General features: G+C 37.3%; 1 protein-coding gene and 1 long non-coding RNA gene across 4 annotated transcripts in view; one reads left to right on the top strand and one right to left on the bottom strand.

The window, feature by feature from the left end:
* The first annotated feature begins 2475 nt into the window (after nt 1-2475).
* Nucleotides 2476-26075, top strand: part of LOC115215539 — a 27740-nt gene continuing 4140 nt past the window's right edge. For 2 of the 3 annotated variants that reach the window (XR_005000757.1, XM_036506178.1), the window contains exons 1-7: nt 2476-2797; nt 17113-17276; nt 18713-18863; nt 20057-20127; nt 20610-20862; nt 21316-21450; nt 22108-22154. Coding sequence is in view for 2 of the 3 variants with exons in the window: in XM_036506178.1 (XP_036362071.1) it covers nt 2764-2797; nt 17113-17276; nt 18713-18863; nt 20057-20127; nt 20610-20862; nt 21316-21450; nt 22108-22154 (855 nt within the window). In the remaining variant the exon portion in view is untranslated. Of the gene's footprint in view, nt 2798-17112; nt 17277-18712; nt 18864-20056; nt 20128-20609; nt 20863-21315; nt 21451-22107; nt 22156-26075 lie in introns of all 3 variants that reach the window. The other variant, XM_029784722.2, reaches the window with a different exon arrangement.
* LOC118764920 overlaps nt 15120-26075 on the bottom strand; it is a 26131-nt gene continuing 15175 nt past the window's right edge. The window contains exons 2-3 of the long non-coding RNA XR_005000758.1: nt 24405-24411; nt 15120-15135 (exon numbers count right to left, since the gene is read on the bottom strand). This is a non-coding gene — a long non-coding RNA (uncharacterized LOC118764920). The remainder of the gene's footprint in view (nt 15136-24404; nt 24412-26075) is intronic.

Genomic DNA, 26075 nt, shown 5'->3' with positions numbered 1-26075 from the left:
CAGACACGACCTTTTCACGATCTATTTATGTTATCTACGTGATGTAATGTATTTTAACGTGTATAAGGAACCCCTAATTTTTTTTTTTTGGGGGGGGGGCTTAAAATTTGTAAAATATGGTTTTGTAAGGGATTATAATCCCTTACAAAACCGTTTTTTACAAAGCGTATAAGAATAATTGCAACAGGCCACAAGCACTGTGTTGAAATGCACACCATCAATAATAAGTGGAGATGCACTGCCGCATTCTTAGTGAGTCCGCCTTTCTCGCTTCAAGTGTTCCTACAAGTAAAATCTAGATATAACCCGGAGAGAGTGCAAGATCTCTGATTGTTCAGTAGGGTTTTCCCTTAGATAGATGCATGGTATTACTGGTAAAACAGATCAGTGGGTTGAGTGTATTATTCGGCTGACTTCTTTCATGCCTTAGGTCTGCCTGGACCTTTAAGCATGCAGGTAGTATTGGGATTACACAATAACAAATAGGAAATTTCACAACATCTGATTTCCCATCTTCCACACACACTAGCGTTGCACTCAGTTAGTGATCTGTCTTTTATAAGAAGGTTTCCCCCCACCACTCGTAAATGCAAACTCTTTGATGGGAATAAAGATAAAGTTAGCTATAGTTCTGGGGAACAATTCAATAGAAATACTCCAATCCAACAGCCCGAAAACAATCCCAGATACATTATATCCTCCCCCACCACTTGATGGTAAATGTTTCACATATTCCTAGTAGTCAGTCAAGCGTTTGATTGCGTGTGCTTCAGGAACTCTGGTTCTGCTGATGGTTACTACATCTATACTGAGTGGCGTGAGACTGAAGTAAGTGTTTTTTGCTCCCAAGTTCTACCCAATCTACACTTTATATGGCTAAGTAGATGCAGAAATCAGGAAGTAGAAAAACCATGATTATGTATGTATTGTATTGATGGATCTCCGTCGTTCGGTGATGAAGATTCACTTGTTCGAACAATTAAATTACTTGCTCTTGAAGTAGCGCGGAGGTGGTTGAGCATCCAACAGACCCATGGAACACTTAATTCTCTGGCAAAATCAATGTAACACAGTAAAACAAGGCTATATTTTAGGTACAGTTTCCATATATACACTCACAATGTATACGTCGCCTCCAGGTTATAAAAGATGCCATTTGCCCAAGATGGGATCGAACCCTTGACTTTGTGGTTGTACAACAAACTTTTTAAACATTCGGCCATACTGTACATGGAGATACATTTATATTATATTAGATCGATAAATAAATATTCGAAAGTATGCATATTTTTACTTTTATTTATTCAGTTCTTTACTGGTTACTGAATTGCTGTCATGCTGGAGCACCACCTTTAAGGATTTCGTCGAGCATATCGGCTCCAGAACCTGTATTTAAGTTTGGAGTTGTATTTTACTTGTGTGTCTTTGTTACGAGATATCAACAATAACACTCATATACACAAACGGTTTCATTTATATTCATATATGGTTACATACTTGCAAATATAGATTCTCAACCACATGGTCTCAGGTTCAGTTCCACTGCATGGCACCTTGGACAAGTGTCTTCTACTATAGCCTTGGGCCGACCAAAGCCTTGTGAGTGGATTTAGTAGATGGAAATTGAAAGAAGCCCGTCGTGTATAAATATGTGTGCGTGTCCGTGTCCATCACCACTTGAGAACCAGTGTTGGTGTGTTTACGTCCTCCGTAACTTAGGGGTTCGGCCAAAGGAGCCGATAGAATAAGTACTGGGCTTAAGAAGTTAGTCCTGGGTTCGATTTGTTCGCCTAAAAACCCTTCGAGGATCCAGCATGGCCGCAGTCAAATGACTGAAACAAGTAAAAGAGTATGTGTGTGTGTGTGTGTGTGTGTGTGTGTGCGTGCGTGCGTATGTGCGCTTGTGTGTGTGTTTACATACATGCATACATATCACTCAACTTTGGTACTACTTAAGAAGAGTGGTCCCGGTGCGCGCACTCGCGTATTCGCGCATCCACGCTAGCTAGTCGTGACTAGTCGATCCTACAACGACTGCCTAGCAAAGTAAATAAAACACAAAAACACAAAGTAAATAATTTTTTTAAAAAAAGTAAATAACACACAAAAACACAAAGTAAGGATCGACTAGTCATGACTAGCTAGCGCGGATGCACGAGTACGCGAGTGCGCGCACCGGGACCACTCTTCTTAAGTAGTACCTATTTCTAAACACAGAGAGGACAAACAAGGACAGACAAACGGATTAAGTTGATTATATCAATCCCAGCGCGTAACTGGTACTTATTTAATCGACCCCGAAAGGCAAAATCGACCTCGGCGGAATTTGAACTTAGAACGCAATAGCAGACGAAATACCGCGCTAACGTTTCTGCCAGCTCGCCACCTTTCAAGTAGTACCCTCAACCTTCCTATGAATATAAGAGAAAAAACAAGGAGAAACGAAAACATCTGAGTAATATTATAAATTTATTCCCGTGATGCAACCGTGATGTGTTGCTTGTGAAAAACATTGAGGTCATCGACAGGAAGTGCGTGCGGGATTGTTGTGTTGAGGGTTGAGCGAAAAAACACAAACAAAATAACTCTTTGTTTCTGTTTATTACCATTCCGAATATTGGTAGAGCAACTGTTTCTGCGTGGAATAAAGAAACATTAAAAAGCAAAGGTCAAAATATACAGGCAAATACTCTAATTTGCCTTCAACAGAGAAGTAAGAACGAAGGAAAACTGCTGTCACGGAAAGAAGGTTATGTTTCCAAGATGCAACAACTGAAGTGGTTAAGTTGTGTCGCCCGTAAGTAACCCGTTTGGTCTCATTTATTATCTCATATCCTGTCTAATTGGATTCCTAATACCTATTATATTCCTTGTACATTTTGTACGTAAGGGTATATATAACGGTTTCGAATTTATACCTATGTTAGTGCTGTTTCTTTTTTCCATGGCCCCCACCAAATTGAAAATCCATACGAAGCCCCGTACAGGCGCTACTTGGTCCAAAAGGGCGCTTACTGACTTTTTGGGCTGAAAAACCTGTTTTCGAAAAATATTCAAGAGCGCAGCGTGTGTTTGGCGTAATTCTTGACAAAATTATATTGCATTTGTCACCAAGAATCTACAACAAAATTATGGATGAGATGATATCATTATCGAAAATGTTATAAGAATGTGTCTGCAATTAAAAAGTTGTGCTCGAAATCAAATCGATCACTGCTGTATCTATCCATCTACCTATGTTATTAAATACGTATTGTGTGTGTGTGTGTGTGTGTAAGGGAAAGTGACTATTGTAGTAACCATGGTTTTCGGAAGGACATTAGCGACAGCTTGTGTGTTTGCGTACGTAAACAGCTTAATCTTTCACTTTGATATATACAGCTATAGAAACTTTTACGTGGTCGCTCGACCTGTTAGAAATAGCAGTCACATCTCTCAAACACTCCCTGCCGTCTTGAAAATGGAAGAGCTACATTAGATAATTTAGCTCGTCATTTACTGTCCGAAAATAAAATGACTAGATGGCTGCAACTGGAACACCTTAGACAATAGATATGTTCTATCATAAAATGGTTTAATTGAAACTAAACAGCAAATAACACTATACACACACATTTTTATATTGTCGAGTCGTATATTTCTATCTGTTGCATGTACTATTGGACAACTGACCGAATATATATATATATATATATATATATATATATATATATATATATATATATATATATATAATATAATTTAGAGGTAATGTAGCCTTCTGAGGGATAGATGTATCCATAGGCACTCCAGGTTTAACTTAGTATGTATGTTATAAGGTACACGGTAGTAAATAATTTAAAAGGTAAAACCGTGGTTTAATGTATATAAAGACGATAAGAAATGGAGCAATAAATAACAGTGAGAAGTGGATCATTGGGGTAAATTTGCAAATTTACCCCAGTTTGATATACTGAGACAGCTGTAAACATACTCTCACCTGAATTAAATAATGACTTTATAACAACAACGATCAACTTCTCACTGTTATTTATTGATATATATATATATATATATATATATATATATATATATATATATATATATATTTACCGTATTTTAACGTGTATAAGGAACCCCACTTCTTTTTTTAATAAAAAATTAGGTTAAAAAAATATGGGAGTTTCTTATACATGGATATTATAATCCTTTACAAAACCTTTTTTCCAAATTTTAAGTTCCCGAAATTATGGGGTTCCTTATAGACGTAAAATACGGTGTGTGTATGTATATATATATATATATATATATATATATATATATATATATATCTTATGTGTAGAACGTTTGGAAAAACTGAGAAACTGAAAAGTATAACTTCTAATGAATGAATCCTGTTGCAGGTGTTGAGTATATTCCCCACCTTTCTATAGTTAAACTTGCGTGCACACACGTACATAGGCGATCTTTCAGTATTAATAGATGATGTCGTTCACCATCTTTTTCAGCCCTGCCTCTTTGTGTCGTAACATAAATACATATATATTTGTATACATTTATATATCTGAGTTTCATTTTCCCACTGCCTCCCTGAATCCACATCACATGCCTCTGTGTAACATGGTATCTGAACTGTTTTTCTTTACATAACTTTTGATGATACATCAGCATTGTGTATTGTAATACTTGTTTTAAACACCTTTCTTTCTATCTTTGTTTTGGATTCAAACTCTACAAAAAATTTTCTTAACAATATACAAAGTGCTTAAAGGAAACAATCACAAAGAATCACAATCCAGTGCTTTATTTATATATTAGTTACATGGCTAAAGAACACTAGGATCTTAGTTATATAACTAGCTATTTCAGTTTTCAACATGATAAAGGATGTATTATTCAAGATGAAAATGTGTTGGAGTTCTACAATAAGTACACCATTTAACCGGCTGTAACTCTTGTGGAGTGTAGTGATGGTGGTGCAGAAGAGATTTGATAGAAGCAGAAGGGATATCCTAGAGTTTAGGCTCTGAAACAAGAAATTTTGGCAGAGTTTCGCAGAAGCTATGACTACTTCATGAGAAAGGAAAAGGACAAGGAATTGGGAGGCTTTATATATATACACACACACACACATATATATATATATATATATATATATATATATATATGTGGAAAATCAGTGGCATTGTTAGCTAACTCCTCCTACATCGTTTTATTGATTTTGATGAAATTTGACATGTATATATATGGGGCGCCTTCGTATTGGAAGTCACTTGACCCTGTTATCTCCCCTACTGTCCCTCTCGCGTCTGACCACTGTCTGAAGTCAGGACGCCATGATAGATTGTTAGCTCCTACACGCAATTTCTTTCTCTCCTTGTTTTTTTCTGTGTACCTTTCTGTAGAAGAGCGTAGCTCGAAACGTAAAAGACTTTTTCTATTCCTGAGCGCTATACTAATACATTTGTTTGTTTGTACTTCACCTGCCTTTGTCTTTTGTTTATTTTCGTAAACTTTCCCTTTATATATATATATATATATATATATATATCATCATCATCATGATATATATATCATCATCATGATATATATATATGATGGGTATGTGGTTAAGAAACTTGCTCCCTATCTATGTGGTTTTGGTTTCAGTTCCACTGTGCAGCACCTGGACCAACCAAAGCCTCGTGTGTGAGAGAGAGCATGTTTGTGTACCCTTGTCTTCACATCTTGTAATGGTTGCAAAGGAGCATCACTGTTATGCAAATAAGATTCTTACCAGTCTTCCATAGCAAATCGTGTCTGGACAGGGGGAAATATTATCTTGCTTGAAAACAGGTGAGGGTTGTTGACACATATATATGTATTATAGGTTTTTTTTTTCAGTTTCCTACTATCAAGTCCACTTAGAAGGTTTTAGTTGGCCCAAGGCTATAATAGAAGATACTAGTAGAAGACTGGACTTGGAACCATGTGGTTGGGAAGCAAACTTCTCATTACAGACCCATGCTTGCTGTCTTAAAAGATTTAACCAATGGAGAGAGCATTTTTTATCTCTTTTTAGGACCTTAACTCAGTCATGTGACCCCAGAGTTTTCTTGACTTTTTCACACACAGAGCAAAAAGAAGAAACTGGCAATTTATGTGTGTGTGTGTTTAAAATATAAAATTTCCATCCATTTGTTCATGTCAACGCTTCAAAATTTAATTTTAAATATTAAAAGTTATTTAAGAAAGGTTATGTAAAAAAAAAGTAAACTAGCACCTAAATGATTGATTAGCATAAAGCTTTGATTCATTTAAGAATATTATAACCCAGTAGAATTTCTCATGCTTTCAATCACCCCCAGGATGGCAAAAGGGTCAAATAGTTTAGTTTTCTCTCTACTTTCCCCAACTTTGAAACAGATAAGAATATTGTCATTCTCAGAAAAGAGAAGCCAAAGCTTAAGCTGAAGATCAAAACCGAAGTTGGCAGCAAGGAATGTCATTGTTATTTTGATTGAAAGTATTATGAATAGTCTGAGGAATGACGAGATGACCCATTCGGAACAAATTACTCTGTTTCCCATGTCTGATAGTTTGTCAGTATGAGAACACATTTTCTGAGACCAGGGTAGATAACGATGAGCTGGAAAGTGTAGTGGAAGCAGATTCATCTCAAACTACACATGAGTTAGCAGCAAGGTTTGATGTTTTAATTCCAGCTGTATTGGACCATCTGAAACAAATCGGCAAGGTAAAGAAGCTGGACAAATAGGTACCACATGAACTGAATGAGCATCAAGTGACATGTCATCTTGAAACTTGCTGTTCTTTGTTGTCATGGCATAAAAGTGAACCATTTTTGCATCATATTGTTATGTGTGATGAAAAATGAATTCTTTTCAAAAGTAGCAAGCATTCTGCACGGTGGTTGGATAGACACGAAGTACCAAAACACAATCAAAAAAAGAATATTCACCAAAAAAAGCTAAAGGTGTCTGTTTGGTGATCCAGCACTGGTGTCATCCACTACAACTTCACGAGATCTGGTAAGTCAATTACAGTGGTTGTATACATTAACCAATTGGATGAAATGATGAGTGAACTTTCAATTAAACAACCGAGATTGGTCAATAGAGATAGGCCAATTCTCTTGCAAGACAATGCTCAACCACATGTTGCACAAAGAACGCTACTCAAGTTACAGGAACTGAACATGGAAGTATTCGGTCTTCTACCATATTCACCAGACCTTGAACCAACTGACTATCACGTTTTCCAGGCATTAGACAACATTTTGCAAAGAAAAAAATTCCAATCTGAAGAAGATACAAAAACAACCTTTTGTGATTTCACCACCTCTTGCTCTCTAGAATTCTTTGCTGCCGGCATATATAAGCTACCGGTAAAATGGCAAAATTGTGTTGATAATTTAGGGGCACACTTTGATTAGCTGCATTGCTTTTTGTTGAGATAAAGTAAAATAAACTTTCAGATCAAAATCGGGCATTTCATTCTCAATGACCTGATATATATATATATATATATATATATATATATATATATATACATACATACATACATACATACGCACACGCGTGTGCAATCTGTAAATGGTAGAGTAAAAAATTCCAATTGTGAATTTGTCCTTGTTAACTACATCCCAAAGATGGAGCCTTGTATCTTTGTTGGAAACTGGCTCCCTCCTCAGTGGAAAATTTATAATAATTAAAAATTAGAGGACATACATATATACACATACACCCCTACCTACCTACCTGTGTATGTGTGTGTGTGCATCTGTGTTTATAGATTTTTTTATGTAGTACGTATCTCCATGAAATTACCTTCTTTATCATCGTAGCAAAGAAGGGTGAGATAATGTAGTCCCAGATATGTGAAAAAATAAAATGGTGGTCACAGTCAATAGATATGTGATCTTAAAACTAAGACCTAACCCCTAAAACGCTGACTACTAAGTAGCTGCTAATCAAATATCTTTATTACTACTACTGCTATGTCACTTTGTGGGGATGGCTTTTCTGGTAATAACCCAATTTTATTTTAACACTTGGATTGTTTTGTTCATTTATTCATTTAAATAGAACAGGAAAACATTAGACTGAGCACATTGTTTTATTTGGTTTTTATATTCTTGGTTCTCACTTAAGTTTTTAAGAATACATATCAATAATGTATGTTTGTGTATTACAGAAGTTAAATTTAGTTTGTACTACAGACAATTATTGCTATTACAAAAACTAGTCTTCTTAGGTTTAGTGAAATTTTATCCAGTATTTAGCTATTATTTACAGTTCCGTGAGTTTATTCTTTTGCATGGTATCTGTTCATATACCTTGTAAAGGTGTTATTCACTTTGTGAAGTGATCCACATCTCTCTGTATGGTATTCTTATACAGCAAAATGATATGTTGTCGTTTCATCCAAAGTTAGCCCTGATCAAGCAAACATATGATCAAAGTCATTCTAGACATGACCATCCTGTCTTCCTACATGCAGAGGATGTATTATATAATGTCTTTTTTAAGATAGTAAGGTATCCTTGGAGAGAGTTTTGGCTGTTATTTCTGGTAGTTAGTTACCACACAGCTTTCATTATTGACCAGTGAAATGGTTTGTACATCCTCATGGTGCCTCTTTGCAAGAAGTATGCAGTACAAGTGACATTTTACAAACTGTTGACCTTCTTAAACTACAGATTAGTACAATATTGGGGTCAGGTGGATTCAGCATTGAAAATACCATTATCACCATCCTAAACATAAATGCGGTTATCCTCACCACCCAAAATAACAAGTCACATGTTTAAGTAATTTGTATACTCAGTATGAAATGTCTATCCTAATTCCACCCACATCAATGTAGATTGTCTGATCACATGACTATTAGATTTCCTCTCCTCTTGTCAAAATATAAAAATAAACCTAAAAATAGAAAACATTCAAACAGAGGACTGAAAAGGGAAAATGTTATCATAAATAGGTGCAGGCGTGGCTGTGTGGTAAGAATTTTACTTCCCAACCACATGGTTTTGGGTTCAGACCCACTGTGTGGCACCTTGGGCAAGTGTATTCTTCTGTAGCCCTGGGCTGACCAAAGCATTGTGAGTGGGTTTGATAGACAGAAACTAAAAGAAGCCCAATGTATGTTTGTGTGTGTGTGTTTGTATCTTTGTGCTTGTTCCCCCTCTGCTGCTTGATAACTAGTGCTGGTTTGTTTACTTCTCTGTAGCTTAGCAGTTCAACAAAAGAGACCAATAAAATAAGTACCAGATTTGAAAATAAGTACCCAGGTGGATATGTTCAACAAAGTGGTGCCCCAGCATGACCGGTGAAACAAATAACAGATGAAAGATAAACCTTGATCAAAGTGTTTGCATGTACTTTTTTTTTTGTAAATATATTTACCAGGAAACGTTTCTGAAATACTAAAAATGATTTTACATAAGGTTTTAACCACTGGTTGTCGGCCTTCATTATCCTGCACACCCAGCAACAGATAAAACTATCAGTGTTTATATATTGTGGTTGTTTTTGTCCCTGGTTTTTATGATAGTGCCCTTTCATTCACCAACCACTTGAATTAAGTGTATTTTATCCTGACACTGGCACCAGAGATGTTGAAGTTTCTTCTCTTTACTTGGAAATAATGCTCCCCAATGCTGGCTTCACAGCTCTTCAATTCATTTCTTCCTTTTTTCACATAATTTTCACAGCTGCATGTCCTTCCTATCACCAAACACTTTACAGCATGGTCTGGATGCATTTTATTAATAGTCTGGTAACAGTCATACCATATTTAACTATATCCTTTTATATTATGAACATAGCAGGGGCTTGGCTGTAATTTGCATCCTTTCTGTGGTTGATAAAATAATTATCAAGTACAGTTCTATATTTAAGAGATGAGGAATTATGTACATTATTTACATTCGATTGATATTTGTCCTCATCTTGTTTGTTGTTAACACAACATTTCGGCTGATATACCCTCCAGCCTTCTTCAAGTATCTTGAGGAAATTTTGAACCTGGGTTCTCATTTCTAAGGTATTTTTCATTGTTATTATTATTATTATTGTTCAGGTCACTGCTTGGAATCGAACTCGGAATCTTGGGGTTAGTAACCAGCACTCTTAACCACTATGCCCATGAGCATATGGCATAGTGGTTAAGAGCACGAGCTACTAACCCCAAGATTCTGAGTTCGATTCCAAGCAGTGACCTGAACAATAATAATAATAACATCGAAAAATACCTTAGGAATGAGAACCCAGGTTCAAAATTTCCCCAAGACACCTGATGAAGGCTGGAAAGTATATCAGCCGAAATGTTGTGTTAAAAAACAAGATGAGGATAAATATCCATCGAATGTAAATAATGTAAATTATGAAGTATGTACTTGAACCAATTCAATCAAATTTTTTCTCTCTGCTAGTGTTAGAGATAATTATTGACTGGAAGAGTTGAAAGACAAACTGATGAAACCGAGCCACACATATCCTATAATTTACAAAACATGGTATGTCCATTAGTAAGTCTGACATAAGTCTACAAAAGAAAGAAGGCTGTATGGATCTGCATATTTTTGTAGATAGATAAACAAAATGCCTTGTGGTGTTCAGTTCCACCTTTTTTATGTCCTGAATTCATATGCCAACATCAAAATCAACCTTGCTTTTCACTTCTTCCTTGGTTGATAAGATATAACAATGGTCAAGTACCAGAGTTGGTTTGGTAAGTTACCCTTTGCCTGAAATGTGGGTAACTTTTACTTTTACTTTTAACTTTTATACGTTTCAGTCATTGGACAACTGCCAATAAATTGACTCTGGATGGTTTGCTCAAATAAATTGACTCTGGCATTTACATTTTTTAAAGTTTCATGCATATTCTATCAGTATCTTTTGCCAAACTGCCAAGTTACAGGGACAAGTACAAAGAGAAAGAGAGACAGACACACACACACACACACACACACACTGCATCTACCCAGTTTCCATCTACCAAATTTATTCCCAAAACATTGGTTGGCTATAGTAGAGGACATTTGCCTGAGGTGCTGCACAATGGGACTGAACCTGAAACTGCAAAGTGAGCTTCTTAAGCACACCACCACCATGCAACTTGTCAGAAAGAATGGCACTGAATTAAGTGCTTTGTGGCATTTAGTTACATCCCTTTATGGTCGAAGTTCAAATCCTGCTAGTCTTGATTTGTGCCTCCCACCTTTCTTTCTTCTCTTGGCAGGGTTGGAAAACATTGCTAAAATACTTCAACTGCTATTATTGTTGTAGTAGTTGTTCATTCAATCTACTCTTCCCTCACAAATATGTGGCCTTCTGCTAATTATAGAAATCATTATCATTGTCATTGTTGTTTGGCAAATTGTCAGAAATCATCATTATTGCTTGGCAAGTTGTCAGAAATGTTGAATTGTCAGACAAAACACATTTTAGTATTTTGGTTGCATTTTTTTAACATTCTTTCGAAGTTCAAATCCTACCACTGTTGGTTTCGCTTTCACATTCCTCCAGTATTGATCAAGTGAATAACTATGTATGTATAGGAGTGAAGTGAATCAATTCTTGAGGGCCTGTGTAGGCACTGCTGCTTTCTTCACATCAAGAATATAGTCACTGCTTCCTTCCAGACCCAGTCACCCAGCCATCATTGTCATCATGAACATTTAACATCCATTTTCCATGCTGGCATGGGTTGGACAGTTTGATAGGAACTGGCTACATCATGTGATGTCAAGGTAAGGGGACAGTAATGCACACACACACACACACTCAAGCACACAATAGGCTCTTTCAGTTTCCATCTACTAAATCCACTCTCAAGGCCTTCATCAGCTTTGGACTATTGTAGAAGACATTTGCCCAAGGTGACATGCTGTGGGACTGAACCTAAACTTGTGTGGTTGGGAAGCAAACTTCTTTCTATAGTCATGCTTGCAACCCATCCCCCACATATATATGTAAACATAGCATAGTTGGAGTGAAGCATTTGTGTGATATTTATAGTTAAGATTGAAATTATTCACAAACAACTACAGTGTGTGTGTGAGCGTATATAATATATATATATATATATATATGTATGAGAGAGAGAGAGAGATATGATAAATACAAAAACTAATTTGTGTGTGTCAGTGTGTCACACTTTGAACCCCTCTCTCACTATTCAGTGACACTTCTTTGTGCTGGGCTGAGAGTAATAGTAAGGATGGAGACAGTGAGGGTGATGGCAAAGACAGACAGAGAAAGAAAGAGAAAGAGAGACAAAGAAATTTAGGGAGATTTGATGATGTTTTGTTAAAAGTAGTAAATGGGAGTAATAATAAGAGAGAGAGAGAGTGGGTATGTAAGAGAAGGAGGGAGATGATGTACAACTTTCCTGGACAAATTCCTGTGGCCAGCATACTGAACCAACCACTGAACACTATCATTTTTGTTTTATTTTTTCCTTTCTTTACTACATACATATGTGTGTGTGTACATATATACGTACGCACGCACACACACACACACACACACACATATAAAATACACTTTAAATGAAATACAGTTTCCCCAAAATTAAGCATATCTAATATAATAAATGTGAATGTCAGTGTGCCAGTATGTCACACTTTTTCATTTTGGAATCAGGCTGACTCCATGAGTAAATTAAAAACATTCTGGGCTGAATCTTGACCTGCGATCTTGAAATTTTGGATACTTATATTTTTGTTACTGCGATTGTTCTCAACGATTTTTTTTTTTTGTTTCACATGATTTTTGAGACGAATATGATCATCATTGGGATATGACTCTGGGGGAAGCAATTGCAAAAACTTCTCCAAAACAGGTCAGAGATCTGTTTGCAGATCTTCCCATTTGGGGTTCAGTTGCTTAAAAGCTACATACTAGCTTTAAAGCTGCCTGATAGGGTGGCCTTTAAGCTACTATATATATATATATATATATAGGCGCAGGAGTGGCTGTGTGGTAAGTAGCTTGCTTACCAACCACATGCATCCGGGTTCAGTCCCACTGCGTGGAATCTTGGGCAAGTGTCTTCTACTATAGCCTCGGGCCGACCAAAGCCTTGTGAGTGGATTTGGTGGACGGAAACTGAAAGAAGCCCGTCGTATATATGCGTGTGTATGTTTGTGTGTCTGTGTTTGTCCCCCTAGCATTGCTTGACAACCGATGCTGGTGTGTTTACGTCGCCGTCACTTAGCGGTTAGGCAAAAGAGACCGATAGAATAAGTACTGGGCTTACAAAGAATAAGTCCTGGGGTCGATTTGCTCGACTAAAGGCAGTGCTCCAGCATGGCCGCAGTCAAATGACTGAAACAAGTAAAAGAGTAAAGAGTAATATATAAACGGCAAAATGTCTGTGTGTGTGTCCTTTATACAAATCCACAATTTTTCAGTCAGAGGGCCCGCACTTTCTATGGTCATTCAAAACCGTCCAAGGGTGGTCATGCACATCTTTACATTTCCCCAGTCACCCCGCAAAGCCATTAAAAAATCAATAGAAGTGACTTTTTTTTGTGAATTTTCTATCCAAAACCCAATCAAAATGCCCGAAACTTGATACGCCAATTGAATGCCAGCTAGCTGTATGTGATTGGTCGGAGATTTGGACAGTACTCGCCTGTATGTGTGCACGCATGCAGCTGTATATGCATGCACTAGCACTCTGACCCAGCAACGCCAGGTCATAGTGCTAGTATATATATAAATTTGTAGTGCAGTATATATTTTCATGGAATCCTGTGACAATTATGGCCGTAATCCTACAAATATTAAATGATTAAATAGGTATATTCCCTTCTTGTACCTCCTGACTTTTTATGGTGTATGTATATTTCTATATCATCATCATCATCATTTAACATCCATTTTCCATGCTGGCATGGGTGGATGGTTTGACCGGGGTCTGGGAAGCCAGGAGGCTGCACCAGGCTCCAGTCTGATCTTGCAGTGTTTCTACAGCTGGATGCCCTTCCTAACACCAACCACTCTGAGAGTGTAGTGGGTGCCTTTTTTTCGTGCCACTGACATAGGTGCCAGGGGAGGCTGGCAGCGGCCATGATCGGTTGGTGCTTTTTACGTGCCACCAGCATGGAAACCAGTCATGGTGGTGCTGGTACATATATATATATGTAGTCGCATCCATGTGTTAGATTTAGGTACCAAATCATTTGAAATTGTTAAATGTGACAGGTAACTAACTTATCTGGTAGGACTTTTTCTTGCCATTTGTCCAGAAATTTTGGGTTGGGTGGGATGTATATGCTTAAAATTTCCCACTCACTTACTCTGCTATTTTGAATTTCCTTACCGTGGCACACAACTATGATGCTGAAATTCTTTATGACTTAGGTTCAAGCAAACACAAGACTTAACAATATTGTTAATTGAATCTGGTTTTTATTAAAAGGTTAATTTACCAGCAGCTGGGTTCCTTTACAAGTGATATTCAGTCTGTAGTTTGCATGACAGTATTTTGATTTGTATTGTGACAGTATTTTGATATGATTTGTGTTGAGCAAATCAGGCAGTTAGTCCCTTCTTTATTTATTTATGCTATTTTTAGTAGTGTGAGTAACTAAGTGGAAAAATTCTCATTGGCTTATGCATAAAAATGTACTCCTTGACTTGATAGAAGGAGGAGTATCTTTTTGACCTGTTAGGTGTTGTTAAGTAGCAATAAATGCATAGAAGAAAAAGGAAAGGAAAAATCCAGAAGCAATTACATTGTCTTTTATCATTTACTTGTTTCAGTCTGTCAGTCATTGGACTGTGGTCATGCTGGAGCACTACCTTGGAGGATTTCATTAAACAAATCAACCCCAGTACTTATTTTCAAGCCTGCTTACTTATTCTGTTTGTCTCTTTTGCTGGCAGAACATGAAGAAACTAACACTTTGTTCATTTTTTTGTTGTACTTGTTTCTTCCTCAGACTAGCTTTTGATGGAACACCACTTTCAGAAGTTCTAATTACATTGACCCCAATCAACCTTGTTGGGTAATCATTTTATTGAACTCTTAGTCTATATATCTATTCAGTTATGTAGCCTAGTGAGTAAATTCAAGATAATTCTTTTTAGTGCACAACTAAAGGCGCACACATGCACACACACATGCAGAGGCAAGCTGCTGCACAGTTTTTGTTTACTAATTTGCGTAATATGCCATTCAAATGGATGTGTGTGTGTGTGTGTCTGTGGTATTAAGCTCAACAAGCAGTAGAGCACTCAGTAAAGAGAATAAAGATATTTTTAATAAAAACTGCCCAAAGGCCATGGGAAATTAAGGGATCGCATAATTCACATGGAGTTGCTAACCCACCACCATGTTGACATTACCTTCTTGAGGAATGGTGAAATAAACTTAAGGCACCAGCCAGAAAACCCTGGCCACCTGAATTTCTCATGGCTTTTGTGTTTTCTTTTACTGTGTGTGTGTGTAACCACACACAGTAAATAGGTAGATAAATAACCAAAGCTTTATATTATATTTGAGGATAGTCATATTTTTTGTTATTGTTGTTGTTGCCAATTAACCACAAGCACTATATACTTGGTCTTCACTCCAGCTTTCATCTTCATTTAAAGCTTTGGTTTCTGAATAAGCCTCTGTTGTTTGTTTTTGTTTGGGCTTTGCTAGTAAGTGTGAGGATAAGAAACCAATTCAGCCAGTGTAATAAGCTATTAATATACTACAGCTTAAATAAACAACAATTGTATCTGATTGGTAGGAGTATGATTTTCAAGGCCACTCAGATACAGTGCATCTGTGTGCATGAAAGAGAGAGAGAGAGTGTGTGAGTGAGTGAGTGAGTGAGTGTAAGTATTAACTGTCCTGTATGTCATAACAACTAGCTGAATGACTCATTGAAATTTGCAGGCATTGTTATATTTGAGAGCATTTTTATGAGTGTATTTTACTTTTTTTGTTTAATTTATACATTTGCATTTCAGATTAATTCTCATAATTTCTATGTTTTCTTCTAGTTTTTCCTTTGCATAAATTAACTTTATGTTCAGCATATTTTTTTATTAAAATTTTTTTTTAATATAGCTTATTTTTCTTGTTTCATGAGGTTCAGCGTCCTGGCATCAGCTCTCCATTTCTGCCCATCCTTTCCTTAGTCTTCGTCTTCCACAAGTTCAATATCCACTTCAGTTTGTTTGGCACTTGTAAAATCCAGCCATCATTCTCTATCTGCTTCACACGTCCATACCAGTGACAGTCTTCTATCTTAAATTCTACATCTAATTCCTATTGTATTTAGTTTATCTCTCAACCCATCTGTGTTCTGTCGTTCATGTACACTAAACTTACACATCCAGCATCGCAGGCATCCCTCATTACTCTCTAGCCTTTGCATGTCCTCTGCATTCAATACCAATATTTTACTCCCATGTAATATGTCTTACAATCTAGAGAGAAGGTAACAGTTCTCTAAATTCTTTCCACCATACATGCTATTGCTCTTTAGAATAAAATTTACTATATTTTGGAGCAACTACCGCCACAGCTATAAACCATGATAAGCTATAAACTGTTGATTAGTATGGAGCTTTCTATGCATTTGAATTAATATATTTCACTCAAGGCACAGGCATTGCTGTGTGGTTTAGAAGCGTGTTTCTCAGCCATGTTGGATTTTGTTTTATAATTGCTTCCTCTCTCTCTCACTTCCCCCTCTCTCTTTCACTCTCTCTCTCTCTCTCACTTCCCCTCTCTTTCTCTCTCACTTCCCCTCTCTCTCTCTCTCACTTCCCCCTCTCTTTCTTTCTCACTTCCCCCTCTCTCTTTCTCTCTCACTTCCCCCTCTCTCTTTCTCTCTCACTTTCTCTCTCTCACTTCCTCCTCTCTCTTTCTCTCTCTCTCTCTCACTTCCCCCTCTCTCTTTCTCTCTCTCTCTCTCTCTCTCACACACGCACATGTGTGGGTCTCTCCTTTTGCTACTTTGTTTTGCAATATCATAATTGTATCTTGTTGCTTTGTTTTCTAACTGATAAATTACTTTTGGATGCAAGCCTGTCTGAAGTCTCTTGTACTCTTATTTTTCCCACCTGAAATATTTCATAACCTTCTCTTATGACCCTTTGGATTATTTTCCAGTTACCTGCATACTTCTGCCCTTGTTCGTCCATGGAAATGCAGATGCTGATAACTGCAGTATCCGTCAAGCTCTACGCAACAGCGTCAGAAATAAGCTGAGAGTTAGCTGTGATGTCAATGACATTTGTACAGCTGTACATTGTCATGGAATCTTTCTAGAAAATGTTGGTTCAATTTTCACGTTTTTTTTCATCATTTTTCCAGTATATTCCTTCCTATTCGACAAGAAAGTAAATGGCAATAATTTATAGTAAACACTGCATGCATGGCTGTGTGATTAACAAGTTTGTGTTGCATCAGTGTTGGTCTTATGTTCAGTACTGCTGAACAATACCTTGGACAAGTGTCTTCTACTCTATCCTCAGACCAATTCCTTGTGAGAGAAATTTGTTGATGGAAACTTTGTGGGAGCTCATTGTGTGTATATATAGGGATATATAAATACATGTGTATATGCCTGAAGTTATTTCTGCTCCTTTGCAGGAGATAACCTGAGCCTCCACCTCCTTTGAAAACAACAGTGTTGTGTTTACATTCTCAGTGAACATTATGTGCACACAAACACACTCGTGCTTAGGTAGCAGTACTGAGTTCAAATCTCTTCACCCCATTTTTACAAAACCTGTGATAGACTGGCATTTTTATCAACAAAGGAGTGCTAAAAAGTTCCTGGCTTTTGGGTAAAAGAAAAAATACAGGAAAATCAGTTAATTATGATTTTATCCAACATATTCCCATTTCAGATTTACACACTTATTGCAGTGGTCCTTCAGTTTTTCTAAGCCCTGTAAAAAACTTAGAAAGTTGGGCCTCCTACTAGGCCTTTCATGAGATCCTTAAAGCCAGAAACTTTTCAGCACCCTCTTGTACAGTGAGATGTCTTTCAATTGATCAACACTACATAAATGAAGATAATCTCAGCCATAGCACAAGACTTCTCTCTCAGAAAAAGTTGACATATATCATCATCATTGTTCGACCGTGGTCGAGACAATGGAATTTACTATGTTACACCAGACTTCACGGTCCATCATAGCATTACGGAGGTCCTGTTGCTGAATGCCTGTATCCCTGGAGATTATATCAGGGTAGGAGAGTGTGCGCCCTCTGGTGCCACAAGCAGATGGCTTCCAGAGGAGAAGAGTAGAAATTACCTCATTTTCAGCTCTACAACAATGTCCAGCAAACTGGACTCTTCTACCTTTCACAAGAGATGATACAGGTGGTAGTTTCCCATATATTTGTACTTTGGTTGGATGATGTTTCCACGAGAGATTTTGAGCTCTCATAAGGAGACAAGTGTAAGTTCCATCCAACCGCCTCTGAAGCTTCTTCGATAACGTCCAGGTTTCTGAGCCATATAGTAGAATTGGTTCGACTGTGGCTTTGAAGATTTTAAGTTTGAAATCTCTACTTAGATTTGACATATATACAAATCTGTGATGAAATAGTTTGCTTTAATAAAATTACTACATGTTCTCTCTCTCACACACACACACAAATATCTTTTGCAGTGAAAATAAAGTAAAACTTTTAGATAGATCTAATTAATTGTGTCTTAATGATTTTTGTGTTTGAAATGTATTTTTTTTTCCCCCAGATATTCTCCCCTGGAATCATTACCAAACAGAATGATACCATATGCTTTGGCACGATAATCAATCACTGTGATACACCTCTCTCCATGGATGTCTACTTACAGTACAATGCCAAGAGTTACTCTCTCAAGAAGAGACTCTACAACAAATTAAGTAATTACACTTCAATATTTCTTTTGTCGTTAGGGTAGTGAGCTGGCAGAATCATTAGCATGCTGGGCAAAATGCCTTGCGGCACATGAAAAGCACCCATTACTCTCTTGGAGTGGTTGGCATTAGAAACCATGTCAAACCAGACTGGAACCTGTTGCAGCTCTCCAGCTTACCAGTTCCAGTCAAATTGTCTAACCCATGCCAGCATGGAAAGCAGACACTAAATGATGATGATGATGATGATTTGAAGATAGTTTCCTAATTTTTTTTATTGGGTCTCAAATGTTTCATAGAATTTTAAGGCAGATGCCAGCACCGCCTGACTGGCGTCCGTGTTGGTGACACATAAAAGCACCAACCAATCGTGGCCATTTGCTAGCCCTCTCTGGCCCCTGTGCCAGTGGCACGTAAAAAGCAATCACTACACTCACGGAGTGGTTGGCGTTAGGAAGGGCATCCAGCTGTAGAAACACTGCAGCCTCCTGGCTTCCCAGATCCCGGTTGAACCATCCAACCCATGCTAGCATGGAAAATGGACGTTAAGTGATGATGATGATGATCATGATCATGTAAAAAGTCTACTTTCTTCTTTAGTAGCAGCAGTAGCTTCCATTTTGAAAGGGTTAAAGGCATAAAAAAAAAAAGCTACTGCAAAGTATACAATTCCTGCTATTTCATTGGTTGTTATTGTTTTACTGTTTTATCATTGGATTGAATCCATATTAGAGCCCTACCATCATGATTGTATTGACTTCTGTACTTTGTCTAGTTCTTTAATTTGTTGACTTCATAGGGTAAAAGTCAATGTTGATTTGGATATAAAGGGTTGTGACCAGATGGCACCGAATACCATGGTAATTCTACTTGCTGCACTAATTCTGCTACTCTTCAATATACACAAGCATACCTGGGTTAACCCAAGATATTGGTCACTGGAATCGAACCTGAGGCCTCATGGCTGCTAAGTGAAATAAATTTGTGTATATATAATTGGTTAAGACAATTGTTTTGAGCATCATATGGGTGATGATGGGTGTATCCTGACTGTTGAAACAGCTGTTAATTAAATTAACAGAATTAAATTATGAATCATTTGTGAAATTTTTGCTTTTTTTACAATTTCATACATGCATTCACTTTTATATATATATATATATATATATGTTTCTCTTTTTTCTTTAAATTTTTTACAGATGTGTCAATATATCAGAATACGTATCTCTTTATAGAATTGTCACATGATAAAGATGTTGTACCCCATGTGGTAAGTGTAGTAATTTCTACTTGTGGATATTTGATGATCTCCTAAATACATGTATCGTACAGGTGTTGTGTGTCACTGAGGGTTAAGTATAAAGTAGTCCTGTGACATCTTCATTTCCATTGTTGTTGATGTACTTGACTCAATAGGTCTCCTCAAGCACAGCAGGTCATGTGCCACCGGCACAGAAGCCAGTCAAGGCGGCGCTGGCATCAGCCACATTCAGATGGTGCTTTTTACGTGCCGCCGGCACAGTTATCATAACTACAATTTCCATTTGATATTTATTTTGATGTTGAAGGACTTGATTCATTTGGTAGAAACAAGAGAAAACCCTTCTGTTTTGCTATTTTGAAAATTGAAACTCAAAATGAAAACAAAAAATTCAAAGTACAACAAGACTCAGATTTCTGTTTTTGATATTAACATTATTGCTATGTTAATGCTTTATCTTATGCTGGAATTATCTTTTAATCCCATTTTAGGTCACAATTAAGGTGTCGCTTAAAATCAACATGGCAGGGCATACCCTTTCATACCCTGTGGTTCCAGAGCATACATACACATTACCATCATGTCCTGCTGGTGCCATGACAACACCGCCCCTTACACTTCGGCCATGCCTTGCACCAGTGTTCGATTCTCATACAAGCCGACCTGAACTACCTCACCCTCAGCAGCAGCACCACCACCATAGTGAAGAGACTCATTCCCAAAAAATACAATACATAAAATCAGGTTGAGTATACCTTCCATCTCTATCAGCATAATTATGAATATTGCATTAAGACTGTCATTATTACATTGTTATGCAAATACCTATTTCTTTACTACCTACATGGGACTAAACACTGAGGGAACAAAAAAGGACAGACAAACGGATAAAAGTCAATTACATCGACCCCAGTGCGAAACTGGTACTTAATTTATCGACCGCGAAAGGATGAAAGGCAGAGTTGACCTCGGTGGAATTTGAACTCAGAACGTAATGACAGACGAAATACCGCTAAGCATTTCGTCCGGCGTGCTAACGTTTCTGCCAGCTCGCCGCCTTTCCACCACTACCATCACTTTAGATATTGCACTTCTGCGTTTCTGTTTAAGATTGTCTATTTTCATTTAAGTCTGTCTGTTTGTCTCTCTCTTTCTCACACACATCTCACTTGTATTTTCATTTCTTCTTGCTTCCAGCCACCTATGGTAAACCATGCAATCCTAAATCGGCATATTCTTGTCACCCGAAAGAAACCTGTACTTTTAGCAATATATGTGAGTGTCAGTCAGAGCTGGTGATGAACCAATTTTCAGGATTCTGTGATGTATCTGGTAAGTGAAATTTCTTTTTTCTATTGCTTTATACTATCGAGAGTGCCCCAGTAGGATTGAAGTGCTACTAATTTCCATGCCAGGGCAATGAAAAGATTTGAACCTAGTAACTGTCAATGAAACATTTTGAAGATCTTCTGCAATAAAATATTAGGATCAGGGTATTGTTCACTGCAGTAAGCTTACAATAATCTTGTGGGGTTACATTGGTGACCTCTTTAAAATGCTGTGAGCCTACGATCATCTGTATGGGGCTATGCTTGTGATCCCTTAAAAATGCAAAGTTCCAACAATCATCGTGATGTGCTTATGCTGGTGATCCCTAAAAACTTTGCCAACTGTACTTTTCGGCATCAGCTTTCAACAACTTACCTGAAATGGACTACAGAACTTTCACAAATATGTTGTTGTTTGCTGTTATTGATTGAACAAGTCTATGATCCAAAGACATTCTAGATGTGACCATCTTGTCTTTTTGTGCACCTAAGGCTATATTGTCTAGTGTATTTTTCCATTCTTAAGATAATAGGATCTAATATGAAAAAAAAATTGGCTGCCATTCCTAACGGGTTGAGCTACGATATAGTGACTCTTATTAGCTTGTCTTAAATAGAAGTTCTAAAAAATGTCATTATTTTACTAAATTAACTTTTTTAGATGCCAAATATGAAAAGCCTATACAGCCTGCAAAGCCTAGAGAGTCTGGTAAGTAGAACTGTTTTTATATTTGCATAATATATGTGTGAATGTGTATTTATCTTTTACTGTTTAGATATTGACATTCAGCACTTTACTTATATTAATACCTTCATCACTGCAAATTGAGCTTTTAGATTTGCTAGGACCACAGTTTTTACAATAACTAGATACATTCATTCAACTGTAATATGGCTTTCTAGAAAGAAAGCTTTCTCTGTCAAGAGGTTAAGAAGACAATTTGAGTGAGCAGTTTTAACTGTCTTAAGCAAATATTTTCCACATAACACATCCCAGATGAACATGACACAGTGGAACAAACAAGCTAATATTATCAACATTATAATTCCATATATGTTCTGTATTGCTGTTGCTTACTATGTCCTTAAGAATCCCCACCTCACAACGTGGATCAGCAAATTTCATTAGCATATAAAGTTGTTCAAATATTTACTTCAGTGCCATCCAGAAGCTGTTGAACTAGTCTTCTTTTTCATTTTTGTTGCTCATTCTTCTGGTTCTTTACGAATTTATGTTTCAAAAAAAAAAAAATGAAAAAGAAAACCTTCAAAAGCAACTTGCTCATTTAGAATCTACTAATCAATCCAAAATGGAAATAACTAGCTTTAGGTAAAGGGAGTTTCTGAATTCAGTAAGGCAATGTGTCACAGTAAAGACTACACTGTCTTTTTGTACTTTCTGTGGTAGGCCAAACACATTGCCTGATTTATCACGAGCAGAGATACCCGGCATTACTTGGGATTAAGAAGGCATAGTTTGTATACATATTACAGTTCTGTTGAAACAGATGATACAGGAAAGTGCAGCATTGATGGCAAAACATTTGTGGAGTAAATGATGGGATAATTCGACTAAGCAACATGTCATGCGTCTGTTTGGAATATTTCAGGCCCTAACCTGTCATGGAAAATTGGCGGGGGGGGGGGGGGCTTTGCTGATCTTGAGAAAGTTTCATCTTGCTTCTCTCTTGAGACTCCATCTGATGTGCTGCTGCATGCATTTGGGAATGTCTCATCACCCTTCTCTGATGTTGGGAAAGTCTCATCTCCCTTCCCTATTGAGATTCCATTAATTTAAGGGTAAATATGTAAATTGTAAATCCCTTGCAACCTTGCAACTGCTGCGATAATTATTAACTGGTAATTGAATGGTAAATGTGTATTTTTATATACTTTGGACCTGTCACCTCATTGTTTTTTGTCGAGAGTTTCACCTCCAGCCATTCGTTGTCAGTCAACACACACACACTGACACATCGTTCTGCTGTCATGGCATTAAAGACAGAAAGTTGCCAATGCATAATGTTGTTCTCATTAGGATATAAATTATTCATTTATTTATCTCAGTAGAATTAAAAGTGAAAGAATAAGAGTGTAACAATCTTATATAACATTATAATATAGATCTTATTCTTTCACTTTTGACACGCAATACCAAACCAGTGCCTATGTTGTTTTAATTCAAATGAAAAAAAAAATTACTCGTTGACACTCATGAGATTTGATTTGGTTGAGCCTTTTGAGAATGTGTAAGGAGCTGACAGACGGACAAAGAAGACAATTTGTAGACAGAACTTACAAACTCCATTTGAGTGTATAAAGCTTGAGGGAAAAAACTTGAGCTGCTTTAGGATAGCTTTTTTTAACGCATGACTGCTCAGTGGCATGGTTGATATCTTATTGGTTTCAGCTTATTGGCTGTATGTGGCCCATAGCGGTCATATGTACGCATGCACGACCGCACTACAACAGTTTTTGATTGAGGGAGAAATGTAAATAGTATATTTAAATAGATGGTGTGCAAAACATTTTAAATAAGTAATGTTGTAGGGAGAATGTACAAATACCGTAAAGCCAAAGATATTTATGCACAACAAAATTGAAATACAATCAAGTCAGTTTTTAGGCAGATGTGGCAAAACCGAATTTAAACACACTGGGTGAACAAAAATTTTAAATAACTAAATTATTTTTCAGAGAGAACATACGAAAACCATAGCTGAGATTTTTACGCATGACTAATTGAAATACATGGAAGTCAGTTTTTAGACTTAAGTCAGTAAGTGAATTAAAGAGAGAGAGAGGAATTATTAGAGAGGGTGAGAGAGAACATGTGTAAGCAAGAGAAACAGAGAATGAGAAAAAGAGAGAGTCGGGAGAGAATCGGTTTAAAACTGCTGAAGTTTTTAGAGAAAACAACGTGTAAAATACTGTTTTTCCTGGCTTCTTGCTTTACACAGGAGCTCTGGGCAAAATGTTATCATGCTGAAGAATTCCAGGTAGGGGTTCGCCAAGGATGAGACCTCAGTCCCTGCTTATTCATCATAGTCATCTCGGCAATAACAGAGGAATTCAAGACAGGATGCCCCTTTAAGCTTCTCTATGCTGATGACCTTGCTCTAATAGCTGAGTCACTATCAGAACTAGAGGAGAAGTTTCAGGTGTAGAAGCAAGGACTAGAATTGAAGGGCCTTAGAGTCAACCTAGCAAAAACCAAGCTGAGTCACTATCAGAACTAGAGAAGTTTCAGGTGTAGAAGCAAGGACTAGAATTGAAGGGCCTTAGAGTCAACCTAGCAAAAACCAAAGTCTTAATAAGTAGGAAGGCAGACAAATCCCCTCAGGTAGATGGCCTTATTCAATCTGTAGAAAAGGTGTAGGTAGAAATTCCATAAGATGTACCCTGTGTAAGCTATGGATACATAAGAGGTGCAGCAATATCAAAGGAAGATAGTTTTTGCGTATGGCAAATGCTCGGGAGCAATAAACACTGAAAACACGCAGAGAACAGCTTCCGTCACATTCTAGGGGAAAAAACCTACAAGTAGTTGATAGCTTCCGTTACCAAGTCAGTAGCAGGGGTAGATGCTCTGAGAGTGTAGCTACTAGAATAAGAATAGCCTGGACAAAGTTCAGAGTGCTCCTACCTCTGCTGGTGGCAAAAGGCCTCTCGCTCAGAGTAAAAGGTCGACTGTATGACACATATGAGCGAACAGCCATGTTGCATGGCAGTTTAGACAGAGTTATCATTGAATGGTAAATGTGTATGTTTATATAACTAGGACTTGCCACCTCATGGTTTTTTTTCGAGAGTTTCACCTCCAGCCGTTTGTTATGTCAGTCATCACCTACACTGACACACCATTCTGCTGTGGTGGCTGTAAAGACGGAAAATTGCCGATGCATATGTTGTTCAAATGAGGATGTAAATTATTCATTTATTTCAGATATAATAGAAATAAGATGATCTTAATGTTATCACATTAGAATTAAAAGTGAAAGAATGAAAGTGAAGCAATATTATAGGGGCAACCCAATTTTCAAATGCATAAGGAACATACGCATGTGCGCACACACACACACACACACACACACACTCTCTCTCTTAGAAAATAGATAAGGTATGAAACATCAGCACTTCTCACCCACTATCCTTGTCTTTCATCTTCTCCTATAGAAACTTGTTTTCTGTCTCCATATGAAATGGACGTTTGTGTGTGTATGTATGTATGTGTGTGTGTGAGTGAGTGAAGGTGTGTGTCTTTGAAGATACACACACATTATAGAAAATGTGACGTCATCTCTATATGGCAAAATGTCTGTCTGTGTGTGTGTGTGTATCCTTTATACAAATCCACAATTTTTCAGTTAGAGGGCTCGCACTTTCTATGGTCATTCAAAACCGTCCAAGGGTGGTCGTGCACATCTTTACATTTCCCCAGTCACCCTGCAAGGCCATTAAAAAAATCAATAGAAGTGACTTTTTTTTGTGAATTTTCTATCCAAAACCCAATCAAAATGCCCGAAACTTGATACGCCAATTGAATGCCAGCTAGCTGTATGTGATTGGTCAGAGATTTGGACAGTACTTGCGTGTATGTGCGCATGCACGCAGCTGTATATGCATGCA

Source organism: Octopus sinensis, linkage group LG9 (assembly GCF_006345805.1).
Source record: "Octopus sinensis linkage group LG9, ASM634580v1, whole genome shotgun sequence".
NCBI lineage: Eukaryota > Metazoa > Mollusca > Cephalopoda > Octopoda > Octopodidae > Octopus > Octopus sinensis.
Note: the sequence above shows the minus strand (reverse complement) of the source record. Positions and strands in the feature narration are given on the sequence as shown.